The sequence below is a fragment of the Salvelinus fontinalis genome, chromosome 31 (genome assembly GCF_029448725.1).
Source record: "Salvelinus fontinalis isolate EN_2023a chromosome 31, ASM2944872v1, whole genome shotgun sequence".
NCBI lineage: Eukaryota > Metazoa > Chordata > Actinopteri > Salmoniformes > Salmonidae > Salvelinus > Salvelinus fontinalis.
In genome coordinates, this window is record NC_074695.1 from 20,326,634 (window position 1) to 20,338,849 (window position 12,216).

General features: G+C 44.4%; 1 protein-coding gene across 2 annotated transcripts in view; it reads right to left on the reverse strand.

Annotated features, from left to right (window-relative positions):
• Positions 1–236: 236 nt before the first annotated feature.
• The window catches only part of LOC129829779 (pleckstrin homology domain-containing family G member 5-like), a 108,015-nt gene continuing 96,035 nt past the window's right edge, over positions 237–12,216 (reverse strand). For both annotated transcript variants that reach the window (XM_055891687.1, XM_055891688.1), the window contains 10 exons: positions 11,842–12,033; positions 10,565–10,735; positions 9,402–9,497; positions 8,931–9,242; positions 8,297–8,584; positions 7,989–8,108; positions 7,574–7,706; positions 5,570–5,837; positions 4,306–5,397; positions 237–1,947 (listed from right to left, as the gene is read on the reverse strand). In XM_055891687.1, coding sequence (XP_055747662.1) covers positions 1,938–1,947; positions 4,306–5,397; positions 5,570–5,837; positions 7,574–7,706; positions 7,989–8,108; positions 8,297–8,584; positions 8,931–9,242; positions 9,402–9,497; positions 10,565–10,735; positions 11,842–12,033 — 2,682 coding nt within the window. In that variant the 3' untranslated portion in view covers positions 237–1,937. The remainder of the gene's footprint in view (positions 1,948–4,305; positions 5,398–5,569; positions 5,838–7,573; positions 7,707–7,988; positions 8,109–8,296; positions 8,585–8,930; positions 9,243–9,401; positions 9,498–10,564; positions 10,736–11,841; positions 12,034–12,216) is intronic.

The following is a 12,216-nucleotide window of genomic DNA, read 5'->3' on the forward strand; positions in this document are numbered from 1 at the left end:
AATATTTTTTTATTTGTTAAGACACTTTAGAGACATTCCTGAAAGAGAAAACAAATGGTTTTGGTTCATAGCAGATTCATCATTCCTGATATGAAAAACAAGAAACGAAATATTAAGACTACAGACAAAATGTACAAGTCATTATATATATATATATATATATATATATATATATATATATATATATATATATATATATATATATATATATATATATATATATATATACACATAGCAAGCTTAATAAATAATTACAAATAAACAAAAACTAGAAGTAAACAAATATTAAACTATTTAGTTTGGGAAACATTTGACAAGGAGGGTTTTTCGACAACTCATTAAATCCTCAATAAGAACAAGCTGAATGTCAGTTAGACTATGTTAGTCTACTATGGTGGTCAACGCTCCTGTCAAATCACTTCTTCTATTAGTGTGGACAGAAAACCATTCAAAGAAAACAACTCATTCACAAATAATATGCAACCCCAAACCATTGTTTTCAGTTTCTAAGTTACTGTACATTAAATAAACACAAAATATACAATGTCTCAAAAAGTGCTCCAAGCTCATCATGATATGGAATACTTTTTAGTGTAGACTGCTCTTTTACAATCCCCACATTCTACCTGTTGCATTTGTGTTTGTTCTAATGTAGGCTGCAGGTTGTGAGTGCATGCTCACATCGTTCTACATCGGTGCAGTAATGTTTCCTCAAAACAACTCCATTCCACCCAATCACCAAGGGTTCATCTGAGAATGGAAAACCAGATCATCATCATCTCATAGTTAAATCATACAACAACTAATCATTTAAAAAATGGCTGCAGCAGCCCAGTAGAAAATACAAAGCCCAGAGAATACTCCTTATGTCTTAAACGCAGCCACTTTGAAAATGTAATAGTTGTCTGTGTACATTTGAAAACACACAGCAGTTGATAACATACAGTAATACATTATGTTATGGTTGTTTGAACACTTGTAAGTTAACCTTTACTTTGAAATCTCCTGGCTAGTCAGGTCTTTACATCTTTGGGTATGTTGGCATTACTCAGAGGATGGAAATCATGAAGGAAATATTTTTGGTATAGTCAGGAGTTTAGGACAATGTATCATTCAGACACACCCATAACACACACACACAGCAAATTCAAAGTGTGCACTGTGAATGTAAAGTAATTCCCTTTGTGATTCTTCTATTTAACACAAAGATACCATTGTGCAACATGTATTGTTTAGTCAAAGCGAACCAGGAGTAGTACAAATACCATGACATCCTAAATGCTGCAATTCATCAACCACATTCTAGAGAGCCGGTATTTTCAACCACATTCTAGAGAGCCGGTATTTTCAACCACATTCTAGAGAGCCGGTATTTTCAACCACATTCTCGAGAGCCGGTATTTTCAACCACATTCTAGACAGCAGGTATATTTCGGGAACTGTGCACTTTTTTTCCCATAACTTAAGAGTTAAGAGTTTTTGGGCCACCCAAGCCTTTCCTACATCTTCTCTGATCCAGTCCGGTACATAGCAGAGAGAAGCAGGTAGATCTATGCCTGGACGACCCCTCTTACAGTCTCCTTCTTTTGGGTAGGTCGGTAGAATGTTACCCCACACCAGTAACTGTCCAGTCCACCCAAAGGTCCCAGCCTCAGCTCCCCTCAACGCTATGTCCGTTCATTTCAAAGTGCAAGCATTTAAATGTCTCTCTGCCTTTCCCCTCACAATAAACTGAAACCAAATGCAACAGCGAATAATATTCTTATTGTCAGATAGCAAAACCTTGCAGCAGACACTGTCCAACAGACAATGTAAAGGGAAAAGGATTCAGAGAGTGCAATTGTGTCAAGGAATTCAGTCCCCTCCATGCAGACACCACCAAGTGTGGTTCCTCTTCATGCTCAGGTGTCACTAGTTGGTTGGTTGTCTGCCAGTGGTTACACCTCCCTAGAAACACAAAAACACACGACAGAGGTTGATTACCACAAGGCCTACGATATTGAACACAGTAAAACAGATCAAAATAAAGTTTATTAGCTGCGTAAATAGTTCAGCAAGTGTTATAGCGGGTGCAGCAAAATGCTTATGTTACTAGCTCCTAGCAATACAGATAGTATCCTAAAACACAACTTTTTATTTTTACTTTGGCTCAAGGAGTTCCTCTGGTGCTTGTAATTTGGTAGTGATTTTAGCGCAAATAATCATAGCTTGAATTGTGTTAACTTGGCAGAGACTTCAAATAATCAAATACACTGCTCATCCTAGATCTGAATGAATGAAATATTCTTATTAAATACTTTTTTCTTTACATAGTTGAATGTGCTGACAACAAAATCACACAAATTATCAATGGAAATCAAATTTATCAACCCATGGAGGTCTGGATTTGGAGTCACACTCAAAATTAAAGTGGAAAACCACACTACAGGCTGATCCAACTTTGATGTAATGTCCTTAAAACAAGTCAAAATGTGTGTGGCCTCCACGTGCCTGTATGACCTCCCTACAACGCCTGGGCATGCTCCTGATGAGGTGGCGGATGGTCTCCTGAGGGATCTCCTCCCAGACCTGGACTAAAGCATCCGCCAACTCCTGGGCAGTCTGTGGTGCAACGTGGCGTTGGTGGATGGAGCGAGACATGATGTCCCAGATGTGCTCAATTGGATTCAGGTCTGGGGAACGAGCATCAATGCCTTCCTCTTGCAGGAACTGCTGACACACTCCAGCCACATGAGGTCTAGCATTGTCTTGCATTAGGAGGAACCCAGGGCCAACCGCACCAGCATATGGTCTCACAAGGGGTCTGAGGATCTCATCTCGGTACCTAATGACAGTCAGGCTACCTCTGGCGGGCACATGGAGGGCTGTGCGGCCCCCCAAAGAAATGCCACCCCACACCATGACTGACCCACCGCCAAACCGGTCATGCTGGAGGATGTTGCAGGCAGCAGAACGTTTTCCACGGCGTCTCCAGACTCTGTCACGTCTGTCACATGTGCTCAGTGTGAACCTGCTTTCATCTGTGAAGAGCACAGGGCGCCAGTGGCGAATTTGCCAATCTTGGTGTTCTCTGGCAAATGCCAAACGTCCTGCACGGTGTTGGGCTGTAAGCACAACCCCCACCTGTGGACGTCGGGCCCTCATACCACCCTCATGGAGTCTGTTTCTGACCGTTTGAGCAGACACATGCACATTTGTGGCCTGCTGGAGGTCATTTTGCAGGGCTCTGGCAGTGCTCCTCCTTGCACAAAGGCGGAGGTAGCGGTCCAGCTGCTGGGTTGTTGCCCTCCTACGGCCTCCTCCACGTCTCCTGATGTACTGGCCTGTCTCCTGGTAGCGCCTCCATGCTCTGGACACTACGCTGACAGACACAGCAAACCTTCTTGCCACAGCTCGCATTGATGTGCCATCCTGGATGAGCTGCACTACCTGAGCCACTTGTGTGGGTTGTAGACTCCGTCTCATGCTACCACTAGAGTGAAAGCACCGCCAGCATTCAAAAGTGACCAAAACATCAGCCAGGAAGCATAGGAACTGAGAAGTGGTCTGTGGTCACCACCTGCAGAACCACTCCTTTATTGGGGGTGTATTGCTAATTGCCTATAATTTCCACCTTTTGTCTATTCCATTTGCACAACATCATGTGAAATTTATTGTCAATCAGTGTTGCTTCCTAAGTGGACAGTTTGATTTCACAGAAGTGTGATTGACTTGGAGTTACATTGTGTTGTTTAAGTGTTCCCTTTATTTTTTTGAGCAGTGTACTATAGGCCTACATTTAGAATGACACATGGAAGCCCAAAGACTGGAGTTTATCACTGCACTACACTTTACAACGGGCGGGTTCAGTACACATCACTGCATTCTGTATCAAAAAGTAGGATGGCCCTCTTTGAAGTCTTGTAGATTGAGGCGTTGCTCTCATTGTTTATAAAGCTATTTTACAAAAACTCCCTCTCTACCTAACATAACTAACCTTTAGACGTACAAGCTCTGAAAATTCCTTCGGTTTCTATAGAGTCAGGTAAATCAGCTTTAAAATGTGATGATTTGGTGCCACTAAGTCATTTCAAATGATTGATTGAGGACCTTTTTAATGACGAATGTGATTGTTGTCTATCGTTGTGTTTTGGATCTCTTGAGTTTCATATTGTATTGATCTGTATATTATTTTGCATTACAGGGCTCATCTGTGAAAGAGATTTTGGTCTCAGCATGACTCCATGTTAATAAAAAGGTTAAATAGAAAAGAGCACATCCAGGTATATAGAGATGATACCCAGTATAAAGTGAGCTGTGACTTACGATGCGGTGAGCGTAGAGTTGAGCACTAAGGTGGTGCGTATCCTATAGAGCTGGGCTAGGGTCAGCTTCTTGTGCTGCTGGGCCGGGGACTTTCTGCTTTTGGCCAATGACTGCTCCTCTGGGCCACCGGTTGTCAACGACTTACTGCACTTCCCTTCCTGTCCTCCAGATGGCGCCACCGCCGAGCCACTACTGTTGGCCAGGCTCCTGCTGCCTTCGCAGGCCTCAGCCGCACCCAGAGCCCTCTTGCGGGCCTCTGCCCTCCTCAAGGTGTCACATAGCTTACTAGAGGGCATGCTCAGGGTGAGGAAGTCATCTTCAGTCTGTTTTGAGTCTAGGTCAATCTGAAACAGCCCTGTGAGGTCACGGGCTCGACCAAGTTCTGATAGGCTCTTACTATGGGCCAGGCATTCCGCCTGTTCTCTCCTGCGTTCTGATTGGTCCTGGGCTGTAGGGCTGCGGGTGTGTATCTGGGAGACAGAGACATTGTCGTGGAAAAGCTGTAGGAGGTTGTCCTCTGAGCGGGACTTGATGTTTAGGCTCTGGAAGCAGTGGAGGCGTGCCGTCACCGGGGGGCGTCGCCGAGGCTTCAGAGACTGAACCACTGACAGCTGGGAACAAACAGAGGTTGAATCGTCCTCCTCTCCTCCTTCCTCTACCAGTAACATTTCCACCTTCTTGTCCAACTTCACACCCACCTCGTGGCTCTCCACCTCTCCCTCCTCTTCGGTCTCATCTCCATCGCTCTGGCCTGGCCGTGTCTGCAGGTCCAGCTCTCTCAGGAGGGACTCTGGGGAGAGGGTACCGTAGGCACTGTCCATGGACAGAGAGCGACACTGAGGTTCCATCTGACCCTCCCCTCCCTCCAGACCCCCCTCCTGCTCTTGCTCAGGGTTCCGGTCTGGGTCCAGGGGGCTAGCAGGGTGGCAGTGCAGGGGCTCAGGCCCAGTAGGTGGGGTAACTATGCATGAGTCTGGGCTTTTCTCTAAAGGTCCGCCTGTGTCTGTGTGTGGGGAAGAGGGGTCTGGGTGCCCTCCTAAGTCATCTCCTATGTCCATGACTGACAGGGTCTCTGTGGAGCCGTCCGAATGACTGGAAGAGAAAGAGAACTAAAAGGTTAGAATGATGAGAATAATTATAACATTAACAATAATGTATAACGTTGGCATTAAATAATCTCTGCACAGAACTGATGACCATCTACACAGTGTCCTTCTAGTAGTGCTTCACTCTTCTGTAGCTAAGTAGTGGTTTGGGTTTGTACCTTGGTCCCTGCTCGTCTTTGTGCCTTGTGCCGGGAGAGCTGGCGGTGGAGTTGCTACTCTCGTCTACCTCCTCCTCCTCTCCATGTAGCCGGTGCTGTAAGGTGGTCTGCTGCCTGAGAACCTCCACAGGCCGCAGTCTCTCGAGCTGGTTCTGGACGTTGCAGATGGCCTCTACCCAGCTTCGCCCCTGGGTGGCGCTGTTAGCCTGGAATGTGTAGGCTGCCACGGCACTCTTGAACTCATTGAGGTAGATGATAATTAAGGACCCTACAGGAAGAGAGAACAGAGAATCCACATAATATTTATTGAGTAAATAGAGCTATTTTGGGTTGAATTGCAGGTGTTGAAATCAGAAGGTAGTGATGGACATGAGTGATCCAGTACTTGAACGGACGTCAAAGCTCAATTTTTAACAAGAGAAAACTACTTGGTGGACAGTGATGTGGCTGCCCGAACAGGCAAATTAAATGCTGTCTTGAAGACAACGTTCATTTGTTTTGACTGTAGTGTTCCATTTGTACATGGGTTTATCTTTTTTTTTTGTGTGTTCCGCAAATGTACAAGCATCACACAGTCCTTCCCACAAATCCCCTTTCCCCTCCTTGTAAATGCCTATAAAACATATCTAACTAATGGGATACACAAGCTACAATTTGTGGCCTGTTTTGCATGTTAGTTTGGCATTAATACGTGTCACATAACCGTTTTCAAACAATGTAATCAAAAACAAATCTAGTTAATAAAGCTGCATACAAGCATGGTTTCTTTTTTGCTTTCTTGAATAAGGCAGCTCCAAAATGCAAGTGTTCAGCCTAGCTCAGTGCTTTCTGTGGTGGTGGGGCAGCCAGGGGAAAATACAGAGAGTAGGGGTTAGTAATGTTCTCTAGTTGTGCCGTGATTGGCTCAGTGTTCTGTCACTCATGGGGCCACTACGTCACTGCAACATCTAAAGTGAGAGGCACCGTTTGTCACGGTTCTAGTGCAAAACATGTCTTGTTGTGGCTTTGCTGGCATGCCTAAAAACTGTACATTCCTTGCCAAATGACGACAGTTTTATCACAAATTCTAAATGAACTGGTTGATTTAAGTAGGAAAATATGTGTCCAACAACGAGCTGCCGTTCTGGAATAATTGCGTCCAGTCTGTTTTCCGCTTAGGCTAATTTGAAAATTGCTAGAGCAATTTAGATTTGGTTAGCCTAGGCTATAACCACCCAAAAACATAGACGGGTTCCACACTGAAAATATGTAAACACATTTGTTTGATAATGACAAAGAACATATTTTCAGCAGAATCATTAAGCATATGCCTACTCACCAACAGATGTCATGGCTGTAATTCATCACTATGTTCAATGTGGAATTGTTAATACATTTGAAAATTCCAAATTCCAACTAAATCGAACGTCTTTATATCTAAAAAACAACAGGTTTTGGTTTGTAACCGTGAAATGTTTTCCTTTCAACTCGCCAATTAGAGCCCGTTTCAAATGATCACTCTGAGAAGAACTGTTCAGACTCGAGATGATCATCACTTCACGTCATAGGCTTCTACAAGCACCACTACTGAGGTTACTGGCTTTTTGAAGATTGTGTTCCATAATATAACCAGTTGATATTATGCTTTCAATACATTTATCTTAAATGGCACTTGCTTATTTTTATTGAATGAATATACAGTATATGGGGAAACTTAGCAATTAGGATTTGTTATCTGTAACGGTTATGATAAATTAGGCATTGTTGCACACTAATGGCATAGGCCTATAGATAAATGCGCACATATGTTTTTCCAGTGCAGGCATTGTGGAGTTCTCTAAAAACAATCATGAGCATACTTGAACGGCCCAAAAAATGTAAATTGGTAGGGATCTGTGCTTGAACTTTTATGACTTTTCCATTGGTTCCATTGCCCCAGACATCAAGCACAGCTAAAGAATTTGAAAGAAAGCAAATACTTTGAATACAGGTCTGGTTCAAATGTAGTTGATTGCCGGCACTCACCAGGGTCCTTGAGTTCCTTGCAGACAACATTGTGGATGAGGAGTGGCTGTCTGATCACCTTGACCTTCTCAACCCTCTTCACTGGCTTGGTGATGAGCAGCAGGTCCGTGAAGAGGAAGCAGTAGACGTCCATCTGAGGAGGGACGGATGGGGAAATACTTCCAGCTCAATTTCAGGTCAATCACCCTCATTCATTCACCAATCATACAATAACTAGGCTAAATCAAATAATTTGCTCCCCAATCACCCTGGTCATTGAAATATTCTACCACAACTTAAAATACAGTGTTGGGTAGTTCTCAGCCTGCAACAGTTATGAGTTAAAAGCAGTTAAGCAGTTATAACCAGTTAGGATGAGTTAAAAGCAGTTCTAATGTGTTAAAAGCAATTATAAGCAGTCCAGCCAGTCTCTTACCCTGCTATCTTTGCCCTCCTTCATGCGCAGTGCCCCCTCTAGATGGAGCTGTCTGGTCTCCTCTGGTGATGTGCCTCTCATAGGAGCCATCAGGTCAAAGCAGTTAAACTCACGCAGGATCTGAGGAGAGAGAGAAGGGTTATACACCAAGCAGAAATACAAGCCTCTTGTAGCAAAATGCAGCACAACTTCAACCTGGACTAAAATTCACATTCAATAGATATTCTCAATTGAACGTGCTTTTGGTCTAGCAGTAGACTTGCAGCATTATACTCAGGAAACCAGCCCTGAGTACGGTGTGTGCTCACCTTCTCCACCTCCTCGCTGCTCCCCTCCACTGCTTCGTAGGAGTCAATGCGTCCAGAGATGGTGGCTAGCTTTTGCCGCTCCTCCCGCTGACGCATCTGAGAGTCTACACTGTTGATGAAGCCCTCCACACACGCCACCATGCTGCTGACGGCGTCGCGGGATGATGAGTCGTCAGTCTTCTTGAGGACAGCCTTCAGCAGTAGGGGGTACTTGGTGAGTCTCTGGTGGGGCTTGGCCAGCATGTCAGCCAGCTTCAGCCGGTTACACTGCTTATGAGTCTCAGCCCACTGTGTGTGTGTGTGTGTGTGTGTGTGTGTGTGTGTGTGTGTGTGTGTGTGTGTGTGTGTGTGTGTGTGTGTGTGTGTGTGTGTGTGTGTGTGTGTGTGTGTGTGTAATAGAAAGAGAGCGAGAGAGAGAGACACACCAGGCGTTAGATCAAGAGTTGAAGCTTAAAGAAATTGTGGCTAGGAACTTGACAGGTAGAATGTACTACTGGTGTTTGAAATTGGTTGACTGTGCTGTGTTAGTGAGATACATGTTGAGAGGAGCAAATAGTCTTTGGTAGGCAGTTGTTTAACTTTACACTGTCACTATAAACAGAGAGATAGGGAAGACCGACAGACTGCAACTCACCGTGACGTAGATCCTGAAAAGCTCGTTGTCCCTGTGTAGTGATCTCATGTACTCCAGGCTGGCCTCCTCCTCCATGCAGTAACGGATATAGGGCTTGAAACGGGAGCCAAAGGTCCTGAAGCCATGGTGGAGGTCAACAGGGTTGAGAAGGGTCCTGGCCTGCCGAGCAATCTCCAGGGCTGGCAGCATCACCTGGCTCCAAAGGGCAGTGTGTAGACGCACGATGTCCTGGATGTTACTGAAGAGACGCATTGGCTCCACCTCTGTCAGCAGACCACTCTCCTGCAGGTTCAACAGCCCACACAGGAACAACTACAGGAAGAGAGGAGGAAAGTTGTCAGTATGGGACATCTAGATAAAGCACTCATATGTCTAACAAATAGGACATCTAATTGAGATGAACTCAAGTGATTACTTAGGACCTGATATAGAGTGTGGGAATATAGACAATCTTGTCTAAAGTGTACTTACATCAGTGATGACTCGTAGTTTCTTGATGTAGGTGGCCTCAGTGTGCAGAAGCTCCCAGATAGCCTCTTGCTGATGGAACTGGCGTCTGGTCAAAGTCTAGAAACACACACACATTAGATAATGGCCTCATATGTTTGTGAACCAGGGATGGGGTCAATTCAATTTAAATTCCATTTAATTCAGAAAATAAACCCAATTCCACATTTTCCTAATTGAAAAGCATTGGAATTTGTGTACTTCACAAATTGACTGGCATTGAAATGGAAGTGACAAAAACTCTGATGTGAACACAACACATTCACTTTGCTTAATGAAAACTACAACTCCCTTCAGCCCAGTTTCACACAGAGTTCTTGACTTGATTTCTCTCGTGAATTATTTGATTTCTCTGAAGAAACGGTGCGTTGGGCTCACAAAAAAAAAACGAACTAAATGGAATTCAAGTAATTGAAACGACATCCGTCAATTAGTTGTTTAACAACCAGGAAAAAAGCTCCATTCTGATGAATCGCTCAGCACTGTTGTCCTGTGTTGTGGCTGTCTATTGGTATGTCTGTATGTATACGGTCACAGTTTATTATTATTGACAAACAATAAAAAGTGTGAAATTTGAAATGAAATAGGTTTGTTAATATGGGTTATTGTTAATGGGACAATTGATGGCTACACCAATCAAAGTAGTAGTAATTTAAAAGATAGGTAAAAAAAAAGAACTGTAGTGCACATCAATGTTATAAACTTATCATTCAATTAATCGTGAGGGAAATAATTCAGTTAATTTAGCACAATATGTATTTTTTTCTATATCATCCAGCTCATGAAATAACAGCTTTACTGTTACAAGTTTGCCCACAAACAAGAGTATGTAAAAATTATACCATTCTAGAAAGTGCTAAAACACTGATTAAATTGGTGTGACTGACTAATAATCCATACATTTTATTTTTGATGTCTTCACTCTTATTCTACAATATAGAAAATATTTTTACTATTTTCTACATTGTATAATAAGAGTGAAGACATCAAAAATAAAATAAAGAAAACCCCTTGAATGAGTAGGTGTCTCCAAACTTTTGACTGGTACAAGCATGTGTGGTTGTGTCCGTGGAGTGTGTTTTGGTCAGTGCCTGTATTCATGTGTGTGCGTGTTCTTGTTACCATACCTCAGGGTTGTCCAGTAGCTGCGTCCAGCTGTCCTCCAGGGCAAAGCTTGTCTCCTCTTCTTCCTCTTCCCAGGAGTCCTGGTGGAAGGACAGCTGAGGAGGAACCTTGGGAAGGCCAAAAAGAGTGTACGACTGCAGCTTATTCTGGAGCTGCTCCATGCGGTCCACCTCCTGATAGAATGGACGCAAACAGATGTAAACAAACAGAGCCTGGACAATATTATTCTTCCTGCTTCACTAGAAAGTCATTCACATGTAGAGCACATTTAGATTAAATCAGTATTACTATAGGAAGGGGAGAGGCAGGAACAGTGCATTTTCCTGTCCTTTACAATTTTAAAATAGAGCTTATTACACTCCTAAAGCAAAATGTAAACAGGCTTGAAATCCTGCATTAGCATAACCCTCTCGAGTCCACTGAATTCTTAAATCTGTTAACAGCTATTCAGCCGATTGTCCTGCCAGGACACAGACCAGACTCATGTACTTATGAAAATGGGCTCTGTGCATTGAGATCAGTTGGACAATAGAGGAGGTGGGTGGAGGGGGAAGGAGGCTAGTGGAGTGGGAAGGAGGGGGTGTGCCAACTGTGCTTAAGGGACCTGTCCCCTGAAGGGGGTACAGGATGCCCTGATTCACCCCTGCTTTGTGGAGGAGAGGGGCCAGGTCTCTGATCCGCCCCTACCCTACACTGCCCTGACAAGATGAATAGAGATGATCTGGTAGCTGACAGGTGAGTGACAGACACCGTCTCCCTCTGACATCTGCTACAGTGCAGGATATGACCTCAGGGGAGTGGAGACAATGTACGTGTGTGTGGGGGGGGGGGGGGGGGGGGGGGTTGTCTGTGTGCGTCAGCGTGTGTGTGTGTGACTGTGTGCTTTGTTAGGCAATAAAGGCTAATGATTATTGCCATTTCAGATCCTTGTGTCTTATTGTATTATCATCATCACCATCATCATCATGGTAGGGACCTGAATAGAATTTTGTCTAACATGGAACACCTTTGTTAAACCTTCGTTCTTCCAGGCCACTTCCACCACAGCTACTAAGCATATTTGTTTAGTGGAAAGTTGCTGTGCGAGCCAACTCGGAGGCTTTGGAGAGAAGGGAAGTGATCTCACTGGGAGCTGAGTGGAAATGGCCTTCGACCCCTGCACCACACACACACACACACACACGATTGCGCACACACTAACCCCCCCACCACCAAGCCCCTCCCTCTACTAGTGGCTGGGTTTCCCCCCTGATGGCCCAGACCAGGCCTTTCCCATCACCTTTCCAAAAGCTCCTGCTACAGCGTTGGAGCTGAAGAAGCCAGAGAAGCGGCTGGCTGCACGGTTCTTCCAGCTGTCCGGTCCAGGTCCTACGCCTGGCAGAGAGCCGCTCAGCCCGGCCAAGGAGTCCGGAGACGGGATGCTGGCGTCCCCAAGGAACTCTGTCATGTTTTTCCTGCGACGCGCCTGACCCTGCAAGAACCAGGAGAGACCAGTGTTCATATGGAGTCACCACCAAAGGGAGAGAGAAACAGACAGAGGTAATAAAAGGTAAATAAGATTGAAAGCGTTTAGGTGAGGACATCACTTGGAGATAATAGTGAGTCGTCAGGCAGAGATATGGAAAGAGACGCGACAGAAGTTGAAAAAGATCAG